This window comes from Perca fluviatilis, chromosome 2 (assembly GCF_010015445.1).
Source record: "Perca fluviatilis chromosome 2, GENO_Pfluv_1.0, whole genome shotgun sequence".
Classification (NCBI taxonomy): Eukaryota; Metazoa; Chordata; class Actinopteri; order Perciformes; family Percidae; genus Perca; species Perca fluviatilis.
In genome coordinates, this window is record NC_053113.1 from 18,033,117 (window position 1) to 18,045,475 (window position 12,359).

General features: G+C 40.6%; 1 protein-coding gene across 8 annotated transcripts in view; it reads left to right on the plus strand.

Annotated features, from left to right (window-relative positions):
• Positions 1-12,359, plus strand: part of LOC120573397 (chloride channel protein 2-like) — a 173,832-nt gene that overhangs the window by 99,072 nt on the left and 62,401 nt on the right. For all 8 annotated transcript variants that reach the window (XM_039823117.1, XM_039823125.1, XM_039823131.1 and 5 more), the window contains 3 exons: positions 4,754-4,855; positions 5,889-5,973; positions 7,385-7,540. In XM_039823117.1, coding sequence (XP_039679051.1) covers positions 4,754-4,855; positions 5,889-5,973; positions 7,385-7,540 — 343 coding nt within the window. The remainder of the gene's footprint in view (positions 1-4,753; positions 4,856-5,888; positions 5,974-7,384; positions 7,541-12,359) is intronic.

Here is a 12,359-nt window from a genome sequence, read left to right on the forward strand (position 1 = left end):
GGTTGGTGTGTCTCGGCTTTAAGCTGTCCTATCGAATAAAGGCCTAAAATGCCCAAAAAATTATCTTAAAAAAAAAAATACTTGCTTATTACTATTAGAAAGTGGTAAAAACATTTGTTACCACACACTTGTAGTAAAAACACAGGTTTGGTTTGCCATAAAAGTCCACAGAAACTTCAAATAAATTCAAACTGTTTTGGCACATCTGGCTGTTCTGACAGGTAGTCCAATTTTTACCCTGACTACAGCAGAGATTTACAGTGGGTACGCAAAGTATTCAGACCCCTTTAAATTTGTCACTCTGTTTCATTGCAGCCATTTGCTAAAATCAAAAAAGTTCATTTTATTTCTCATTAATGTAAACTCGGCACCCCATCTTGACAGAAAAAAACAGAAATGTAGAAACTTTTGCAAATTTATTAAAAAAGAAAAACTGAAATATCACATGGTCATAAGTATTCAGACCCTTTGCTGTGACACTCATATTTAACTCACATGCTGTCCATTTCTTCTGATCCTCCTGGAGATGGTTCTACTCCTTCATTGGAGTCCTGCTGTGTTTAATTAAACTGATTGGACTTGATTAGGAAAGGCACACACCTGTCTATATAAGACCTTACAGCTCACAGTGCATGTCAGAGCAAATGAGAATCATGAGGTCGAACGAACTGCCTAAGGAGCTCAGAGACAGAATTGTGGCAAGGCACAGATCTGGCCAAGGTTACAAAAGAATTTCTGCAGCATTCAAGGTTCCTAAGAGCACAGTGGCCTCCATAATCCTTAAATGGAAGAAGTTTGGGACAACCAGAACTCTTCCTAGACCTGGCCGTCCAGCCAAACTGAGCAATTGTGGGAGAAAAGCCTTGGTGAGAGAGGTAAAGAAGAACCCAAAGATCACTGTGGCTGAGCCCCAGAGATGCAGTAGAGAGATGGGAGAAAGTTCCACAAAGTCAACTGTCACTGCAGCCTCCACCAGTCTGGGCTTTATGGCAGAGTGGCCCGACGGAAGCCTCTCCTCGGTGCAAGACATATGAAAGCCCGCAGAGAGTTTGCCAAAAAACACATGAAGGACTCCCAGACTATGAGAAATAAGATTCTCTGGTCTGATGAGACCAAGATTGAACTTTTTGGTGTTAATTCTAAGGGGTATGTGTGGAGAAAGCCAGGCACTGCTCATCACCTGCCCAATACAATCCCGACAGTGAAACATGGTGGTGGCAGCGTCATGCTATGGGGGTGTTTTTCAGCTGCAGGGACAGGACGACTGGTTGCAATTGAAGGAAAGATGAATGCGGCCAAGTACAGAGATATCCTGGAAGAAAACCTCATCCAGAGTGCTCAGGACCTCAGACTGGGCCGAAGGTTCACCTTCCAACAAGACAATGACCCTAAGCACACAGCTAAAATAACAAAGGAGTGGCTTCGGAACAACTCTGTGACCATTCTTGACTGGCCCAGCCAGAGCCCTGACCTAAACCCAATTGAGCATCTCTGGAGAGACCTGAAAATGGCTGTCCACCAACGTTCACCATCCAACCTGACGGAACTGGAGAGGATCTGCAAGGAAGAATGGCAGAGGATCCCCAAATCCAGGTGTGAAAAACTTGTTGCATCATTCCCAAGAAGACTCATGGCTGTACTAGCTCAAAAGGGTGCTTCTACTCAATACTGAGCAAAGGCTTTGAATACTTATGACCATGTGATATTTCAGTTTTTCTTTTTTAATAAATTTGCAAAGATTTCTACATTTCTGTTTTTTTTTCTGTCAAGATGGGGTCCTGCGTGTACATTAATGAGAAATAAAATGAACTTTTTTGATTTTAGCAAATGGCTGCAGTGAAACACAGAGCGAAAAATTTAAAGGAGTCTGAATACTTTCCGTACACACTGTAGATATTATTCAGGAGCTGCACTCACTGTAGCTTGTGAAGGTATTACTTCAGCGTAGCTTGCGTGAGTCACCTAACATGGATAATTCAGCTGGCAACAGTTGCTAGAGCATTGAGGGATGTCTTATATCATCTTGCCTTAGCCTGAGGGCTGTGAATGAGACCAGGGGCTCCTGGAAAGAAGCTGGTGGAGAGAAGGGAGGGGTGCTCTCTCTCCATCTCTCACTCTCTCTCAGATGAAAGTATATGCCTGTGTGTAACTGCGTAGGCTGCTCAAGAGAAGAAAATTCTTTTGCCTGATTTATTTTTATTTTTTTTTCCAAAGGTGTTAACAGCCACTTCTGAATCAGTTACTTGTATACCAAAACCTCCCAGATTTCGTGGCCTTTTTTTGAGATTATTGTGGCCCAAAATGCTGATTTTGCGGCAGATTTTGTAAAAAATTGCGATTAAAAGTTGCGATGTTTGTATTTTTGTTGCAATGAAGTTGCAAGAGACAGTGAAAATTGCAAAAACAAGTGGCAATTTATTTTTCGGGAGAATAAAACTGTTCTGGGCTGAGTTTTCCTAGTAATCTTACCAAAAAGGCTCAGGATGCTGCAAATGTTGGGATAACATGAATATGGCTGGTGGATTTAAGACAAAAAATCCTGCTTGGTCCGTGGCTGTCAGCGTCACATACTGATGCAAAGTCTGGCACTTGGGACTGCTGTGATTGGTTGAAGTCACGGGAAACTCTGGTTATTGGTCAGATTTGCAGTAAAGTTGCGGTGATTGGTCAAAATTGTGAGTCATACTGAATTCACGGTGATTTGTTGAATTTGCGTGAATTGTTGTAAGGAACGAAATCCTGGAGGAACTGATATGCAGTACACTTAACACTGCCTCTCTGGCAGGAGAGTGCTTAGCCCCAGTTTTACACTGTGCTATGTGAGACAGTGTGCCGGTGCATCCGTGTACTCTCCATCTTCCCCTGCCAATAGTTGTCAGGCAGGGAAAGTCTGTCAGTGTCTCAGACATCCCGGCCAGAAAGAGTTTGTTCTGTGCTACATGCTGCCAAGGACACACCTTTGAAGAGTCACCACTATTCTACTTACTGTTTACACCTTTGGGCCTTAGAAATGACCATCACTGGAACACGAGGTGGCTGAAATACACCAATACATGCAGTGCAGTGATTATATAAGTGTGAGTGTATGTGTCAATACATATATCTATGAAAACAAATCTTAACTTGTGAGGACCATCCACTGACAGTATTATTGCAACTAATTCATTTCAAGGCTTATAAAAGCATTGAACTTAAAGTTGCCCTCTGGTCAAAGCTATGTTTACATTCAGTTTTTTTTTTCTCACCAAAACACATTGCATGTGTCCTTGAGGTGTGACACACGTTTCCTTACCTTCCTCGTAAACATTCGTACATTTTTCTTTAACATTTAGAAGCCTGCATTGTTTATATCCATGTTTACTCTGGCCAACAACCTTCTTTTCATTCACCTTTTGCTGGCACAATGCTCTATCGGTTGAGTATGAAACCATCAGCAGCAATGTGTATCTCATCCCTTTTTACTGTATGTGTGCACATTTGTCCTCCTGCACATGGTCATAGAGTACTATATGAGATACAGTACAAACAAAACAGCGCCCTTAGTAGTTAAAAACTTCACATTGTACCTTTTATGCATTAACACTGGCAATATTCAATATTTTTGTAAGTGCCAACAAATCCCATGAAAAGACCAAAACCATCAATGTGTTAGTCTGTCTATGTATGTGACTATTTTCTGGGATTTTATAGATGAACAATTAATTGATAAACCAAAAAAACTGAGTCAGTCAGTACTGACAACGATCATCAGTTACAGCTCTGATATTTATTTTGATCTGGTTTATTGCACAAATGCATAAATGTTTATTGCCCCAACCTTGCTTGACCTCAAATCGTTCAGTACCCTAACCCTGATTCTAATCTTTGCCGTAACATAAAACAGGGTTTGGTACATTTGGTCCTTTTTAAGGCTACAATTACAAAGAACACAGAAAAGGCACATATGCAGTGTTTTTCTCAGCTGCAACACGGGGGCAAAGACTCCCTCATCATCCTGCCCATTATTTATTCAGAGGTATTTGACGGAATTAATAATGCAGCAAGATAAATTCATAAGCATTAGGTTGTCTGCATAGCTGTCTGAGTCTATTCTTTCTCCCCTACCTCTATCTTCTTCTCTCCCTCTTACAGTCATAAAGAGGACTCCCACTGAGCTTTTAAATGCATGCTTATGTAAACCACTTCTTCTGCTTTGACTCACCCACACATCCCCATTTGACTGTATGCTCTTTCCATCTCACTCTCCCTCTCCCTTTGTTTTAATTCCCTGTTCATTTTTCATCTTTAGTCTGTTTCTCCTTTAATGTATGTCTTTGTTTTTCTCTGTTGCTTCATCTTCTGTATCTACGGCTGATCCTGTTTGTAGACATGTTTTGTAGACTTTCTCTTTTTTTCTCCCTTCCATTCAGATTTTGACACACATGTTATACAGTATTTGGATTGCATCTACTGTAAAAAAGATTCAACTGCATTACATTTGCACCAGACATCCACCTCCAGTATAGTGGAGACTCATTACGTTTACATACAAAGTAGTTTTTATTGAGCCCAAATGCACTGGGGAACACCTACTGTACGGAGGTGGTTTGAGCGAGAAAATTGTTCATCACCTAGAATGCATTTTTATTACAAGAAGAAAAATGCCTCCAAATCTCCTCTCTTTCTGTGGTGTGTGTGTACGTGTGTGTGTACGTGTGTGTGTACGTGTGTGTGTACGTGTGTGTGTGCGTGTGTGTGTATTCTCTCTCTGCAGTATTGCCAATGGATTTGGTGGGGCTTTGTTTGTCTACCTGAACCGACTGATTGTCCAGTTCATGAGAAAACAGAAGGCCATCAACAGATTCCTCATGAAAAAGTAAGTCTAACCACTTGTGGAAAGAAACTAAGTACATTTACTCAAGAACTGTAGTTACTGTTTTTACTCCACTACATTTACCCATGGGGTCGTAAAAGTATTTTAAAAAGCATTGAATTTACTATTCTTAAAATAAGGCCTTAGAAGTATTTAATTTAATTTAAAAAGGTCTTACTTTTTTGTCCTTTCGCAGGATTAAATAAATACTGTCAAATGTATAAAATGTGTTGAGTGTAACATTACAATTTACTCAGTTTGGTGCATGGTTTGGTGGGACTTGGATTAGATTACAGTACATGTAGTGTTTACATCAGTGAATTGCTTTACGCTCTTGCCTGTGGAGTGTGCGCAAGCTCTTGTACGAAGTTGTCAGGAAAGATGTATCATTTGTTTGTGGCAGCAGAATCCAAAATACAAGTGGGTTAAGCTTATTCCAGGCATTGGTAAAACCGGCACCACAGCTACTGCTAGCAATATTGGATAGACAAAATGCGGCCAAGGGAGCAGAGCTCTGAAGACTGTAGGCTCTTGTCTCTAGTGACACTCACTGACTCACCGCGAGAGTGGATTGTTGCACTTTCTGATCCTAATCTACTGCATTTCATTATTGTTTACCTGATTAGCTTCAGTTCAAATACGCTTTTGTGACCCAAACATTATGTGAGGCCATGGAGAGGGGCTTATGTTATTAGTGTACCCACACACGCACACATGCACGCACGCATACAAGCGCACACACACACACACACACACACCTAACAAAGCTATTCAGTATTTAAATTTTAATGTGACTATTACAATAAAATCTTTTATTAAATTCCACTAATTGGTAAATTATTATTTTTTAGGGCTTAAAATCATGCTGATTTTCATTATATCCTGAAGTGAAGTTGGTATTACATTTCATTCTAGTAGTATTAAAATGATCTTAAAAAGTATTAAATTTAACTTGGAGAAACCTGGTGGTACCCTGGTTTTTCATATAAAACCATAAGATATGATATTTATTGTATTTTGTTTCATTTTTTCTCAGACGTCTGCTGTATCCAGCACTGGTCACTTTACTTATTTCTACACTCACATTTCCCCCTGGCTTTGGACAATTTATGGCTGGAAAGGTAGGTTCTACACCCCCACTCAGCACATACTATTTTGTTTTACACACGCTGCACTGCAGCCATAACTGTAATACAAAATAATGTGGAAGGATGCCTGTGGCAGTATAGGCCTGTAGACATAATATATCTGCCATGTATTGCACCAAAACACAATGTCTCTAACTCTGAATTCAACACAACAAATGAACTCATCTAACCTTTGATGTCTTGACTTATGCTTCAAAATGATTTAGATTCCCTACATGATAGAATGTTTTGGTTGTGGTCTTTATGCAACTTTACAGAGCAGCCATGTAATCAAAGCATTTTAGATCATTGTATTGTTTCATGTCTGTGATTGTTTTTATAATTTTCACAACACAAGTTAAAATGTGCTTCTGTGTGTTTGTGTGCATCATCTGTGTACACGGGAGACGTGGATGAGCGTACGATCCTTTAGCTCCTAGGATGACTCATAAGAGTGTGTGTTTGCGTGTGTGTTCTCTGCAATTTCACCCCCTTCATCTGTCTAATTATTAATTATCAGAATTGGAAAAGGAATATTCTGTGCATCCTCAGGCACACACACACACACACACTCACACTCACACTCACACTCCGGGGAGCACTGACTCCAAATTCTGTATCTTAAATCCCTCTGTCTTGCTCTCATACTCCACAGTCATCATTTCTCTGGCTATGGGCGACATTATCACCACCAGTGTCTCCAGCTGTCCCAGCTTTTAAAAACAGCGACAGATAAATTTGTCATTTTACTCCCTGCCTGCTATCTTAAATCTTCAGTGATGTCTTTTAAGACACTTTCATCATCTACCCAGTCTGTCATGCAATACCTGTTTGAAGCATTTTTATTCCCAAGTTCCATCAGATGCATATGTTCTGATGCAATTTACGATCAGAATAAGGTGAACACATCACCAAGTCACACTACAGAGTAGCAAAAAATGAATGCATATCAACAGGCGGTCACAGGCACAGAACAAAAGAGAATGGGACATGTTAAACACAAGCTTCCTGGATAGAGAGGAGTACAGGGTCTACTAACATTTAGCAGCACCTTACTGAACATACAGTATTTGGACACAAATTTGAGGTAATGGTGGGATTAGGCAGCTCTAATGCCTGTTGTATTACATTATTTTACAAAAAACGTTTGCAAAACTCTTAAAACAAAACACCACAGAGAGTAAATCAACCTGTGAAGGGAACATAAAATACACTTTTGAAAGGTTACATCTTTGCCTCACCCATTTGAAAATTGCGCCCTTCGCCAAAGTGATCGTAAAATACTGTAACAAGTAAGTTATTGTATGTAAATTCTTTAGTAAAATAAGAAAAAGAAGGGAAAAAAATGCTGCAAAACAGCCCACCCACGTTTGCATACATTGATGTCACTTCCTGTGGCCTTTAGCTGACCCAGAAGGAGTCTCTGGTGACATTACTGGACAACCGGACGTGGGCGAAACAGGGCATCGCTGAGGAGTTCGACTACATCGGACACTCTGAAGCCTGGAAACATCCGCAGGTCAACGTCTTCGTCACCCTGGTCCTCTTTATTGTCATGAAGGTAGGAGAAAAACCTACGACAAGATTTGGGGATTTTTAGTAGATATTTAGGGTAACTTATGTCAGTAAATGCATACAAAATGCTCTCCATGCTCTCATTGTGAAAATAAATGTCGCTGAGCCTCACTTTAATCATCATCTTCCCTCTGGTTACTTTCCTTCTTTATTTTTTTACCCCTATACATTTTATATTATTCAACCCTTCCTTCACTTCCGTTATGTACTGTAGAAGGTGTGCTGGTTCAGTTTTTGAAATCCACACAGTATGCTGCTGGTGCCTAAAGTAGCATTAAAGAGTGGCCGGGTTAGCTCAGTTGGTAGAGCAGGCGCACATATATAGAGGTTTAATCCTGCGGGTTCGACTCCGACCTGCGGCCCTTTGCTGCATGTCATTCCCCCTCTCTCTCCTTTCATGTCTTCATCTGTCCTGTGGAATTAAAGGCCTAAAATGCCCCAAAAATTAATCTTAAAAGAAAAAAAAAGTAGCATTAAAGATAAAGCAAGGTCATAAGGAGAGAGTAAATTGAACATGAAAGTATTATAAATGGGAGGGTTTTGCCCTTTTTATTCAATACTGGACCTGGGATAATGGGAAATTATTGGAACCAAGCCCATCTCCTCTTGTCACTAGCAAAGAAAGGGAGAGCCTGTTAAAAAGACAGCTGGAAAGTGGCGTATCTCCCCCTCACTGTGTTACAAAGTCATGTTCCCAGGAGGCCATTTCAAACTTTGGTCCACTTTGATGCTATATCACTGAGTGATAGAGCTGATGCGATCCATGTAAAATAAAAAATATATAGGAACAGAGCAAAACTTCATGCCTCAGTGTTGCACTCATTGTGAATGATTGCTCCTATTTGCTAATCAGGGTCAAATGAAAGGATTTTAGTGCAGCCTATAGACAGTGTGACTTGATGAGGATGGTATAACCATGCAACGCACATACAGTACATTTCAAGAGAATCGCCTAATTTTCTGCATCAATTAAGTATGGATATTTTAATCTTTCATATGCAATAGTTCTGCATCAGACCCTCTGGTATTGGAACAAATAGCTTGTGAAAAATAATTTCAGTGTTTCATGATGCATATTTAATCAGCATATCATATTTTCTGCGGCTCATCTCATTTGTGTTAGAAATATCTAACTTGATTTACTTGCCAATGTTTAAAGCCAACCCTAATTAGAGTCAACAAAGGATTTGAGAAGATTTGGATTTGATAAAATGCTATTAAGTATAGCACTTCTTTTATATGATATGTTCTGTTTATGAATGAGGAAAAATTGTCTTTTTGCAGTAATACCTCTGGATCATAGCCCATTTACTTTCTCCTCATAGTTAGGGGTGCTTTAGGGAAAGATGTAAAAAGGAACCAATTGTAGCTATTCTTAAAGATGTGAAGCATACATTTATTGACATAAAAATAGCCAACTGATGATTGCAGATATACTGTCTGTTTGTAGCCTGTAATGATGTTTAGAACATGTTACACACCATTTAGGGCAATGCAGCTGTTGACAAGCAATAAAGTGGTTAATGCAATAAAGGTGAGGCAAGGAGACATGGTGCAGAGTCAGTGTAATAACAACAGTGAGAAAAAAATACAGGATAGCAAAGCTTAAGGTGCAACACACAAGATCTAAGATCGAAGAATTGGATCAGCTTTTCTATCTTACAGCACTGACTTGCACACAGCTAGACAGGTGTATAGCCGTCACTTTGCTGTGGTTTCAATGTAGCAAGATAACTATCCTAGAGTACCCCACATGGTTTATCTCACAGCTCATTTGTGACAGGTGCAGAGGCACAAAAAGTTGTGAGAAAGTAAAAAGTACATGTAAAGAGCACATACCTGAAGGGCTACATCAACTCTGTTCAATCCTCCGATGGTATTTTAGTGTCAAAAAATGTTAGGAATGTCAGTAAATTGCACAGCAAAAGACATCCATATAAAATCTTTGGATCTCATTTGATTTCATTGTTGTTGAGGTAAAAGGCATGAGTAGAAGTTGGATATATGGTAAATGTATCACTATGTGGCTTCCCCACATCTCAGGGAGTACAAAAAACAACTATCACTGTGATACAAAGTATTGGAACTCACTGCACTTTTGGCCTTAGGGGAAAAGAAGCTCACCACTTACTATATATTTATCTCTTATATAGTCTCGCAGCCACTCATCTACTTATTTCTTGTGTGTGTGTGTGTGTGTGTGTGTGTGTGTGTGTGTGTGTGTGTGTGTGTGTGTGTGTGTGTGTGTGTGTGTGTGTGTGTGTGTGTGTGGGGCACACAAGAGGAGCCCTGCAAAGTGTGAGTGGGTGCAGAATAGAATGGAGCTGGGTTATGTGGTTGCTTTTGTGTGTGTTGGTAAGTACAGCAGTTTAGCTGCTGGTAGGGATAGAGAAAACATTTTGAAATCTGGTTTTCTTAACTATAGCTGCTACATGTACTTGACATTAACATAACACTCATATGAAATGCGGTTTTGTCAACTAGCATTTACCATTATGACGTAATGTAACTTGTGGCCACTGCCCAGCAAAGGTTACACATTCTCACTTTAAAGCTGCTTTACATGGACTTTTTGTTGTTGTGTGATTTTATGTTTTGGTTTGAAGAAAAATTAGATAATCCTGTCTGGCAGTGTATTTTTCAATTCTACCTCTGAGCGTTGCCAAAGTCAGATATGTTCAAATCCTACCCATCTGTTCCCTTACATGGCAGCTGGATTCTCGTGAAATCACCTGATCACTTGAGAACCGTGGGATCATGTATCACATGAGAATCCATCTTGTCCGGCTTCAAGAAATGCGTTTGGGTCTGAACTACCTGCTTACCAAATCAATCAGCGTCCGATGAGGAGTTACTGGCAGCTACGGGCGTTGTTTAGGTGTGTGTGACGGCAGATGTGATAGACAGGTGGTTCATCCAATCACCTGACAGGTATTTTTTTGAAATTCCCTGCCCTTTTCCATTACCAACAGTTTCCAGTGACGGCTTCTCAAATGGGTCTGTGTAACAAACCATCTGGCCGCTGGTCAGGTTAACACACTGGGGCATAATACTGAAACCAATAAAAACCCAACTGGATTAATTAAAGAACAAAAAGACCTAAACGCCTCCTTTTTGTTTCTTTAACCAAAAATGGTTACGGTAAATGGATGACGTACAACAAACAAATAACTTTGGAAAAAAAGTATCCACAGATTGTTGAGTTGAATTACTGCCAAACTACCTGCATTGTAAAATGTAATTAAAAACCTAGTTAAATGAGTACCCAACACTGACCAGAAGCTCCGGTGTCAAAGCTATGTAAGCACAGAACTGATGGTGTGACAATATGTACTGCAGTAGTGGCAGAAACTGACTCACTGTCTCTTTGTCATTGTTTCTGAACAGTAGGCTACAATAGAGGGCGTCTCTTTCAGCCTTGTCTGTCACATATCTCAAAAAGTGACACGAACCAATATTGATTGCTTTACGAAGCCAGTTTCACTGAATCAACTTTTCTTGTTGAAACCAAACTATCCGGTGTGTGTGTGTGTGTGTGTGTGTGTGTGTGTGTGTGTGTGTGTGTGTGTGTGTGTGTGTGTGTGTGTGTGCGTGTGCGTGTTTGTCCCAATCCCATCCTCCTTCTGTCCTTTAGTGAAATGGTCTGATGGCTTTAAGCATCATTCCTCTGTGTGACAACAAACCTCTGTGTGCGTGTTTGCATTTTATGCAATGTGCATGTGCATGTATAGGCTAACCAAAGGCAAGTGCAGCTCATCCTATATGTGACATAGAGGTGAGATGAGTAAAGGACAAAAACACACACATATACACAGTTATTTAACTTTAATCACCCACCTGCAGAAATCTCATCAAGCTGCTCTCAGCATCTATCCATGGGCATGCACTGACTCATGTCCTTTCTCTCTAACTCACCCACACGCACACACACACACACACACACACACACACACACACACACACACACACACACACCCACAGACCCACACACAAGCTGTAACAGCTCTGTCTAATTACAGCCTTTGGTTTTCCTGGATTCAGCCTGGTGATTTTCAGAGGGAAGATTGCTCTCTCCCTCTCCTTCATGGTAATGAATGGTTCTTTTATTCGACATGGCAGCCATCTTGTCTAGTTGCTCCTTTTCATGCCAAAACTTCAGGAAGGCTCTCTTTCCAGCAGCTAAACTTTTGAAAGTGAAGGTGCGTCAGGAGGTCCATGTTGGCAGGTCAGCAAATGAAGCTGCTTTAAATGGGAAGGGAACAGATATCTAAGTCCTATAAGTGAAAAGCCTGAAATGTTGCTTGTTGTAAAGTTCACTGCACCTGTTGACATGCAAACTAATTTGACATGCTGTGTAGATAAATACTATTTTTAGTGGTATGCAATTATCCACATCAACAGCTCTGTGAGGAATGTGTTTATTAATACAGGTGTTTGTGTGTGTCCTACAGCCTGAATAAGTACTCGCTGTGTGTGTGTGTGTGTGTGTGTGTGTGTGTGTGTGTGTGTGTGTGTGTGTGTGTGTGTGTGTGTGTGTGTGTGTGTGTGTGTGTGTGTGTGTGTGTGTGTGTGTGTGTGTGTGTGTGTGTGTGTGTGTGTGTGTGTGTGTGTGTGTGTGTGTGAGAGAGAGAGAGAGTGACAGAGAGCTGGCGGGACTGTAATTGGAGTGGGAATAGAAGAAGGGCCCCTGAGGGTCCCCTGAGGCCCCCAGGCGATAGACTGTCCTCTAAATCTGACACACACACAAGCATAGAGGGCTCCCAGATGACTGACAAATTAAACTGAGTATAAATGTCCTGGATACT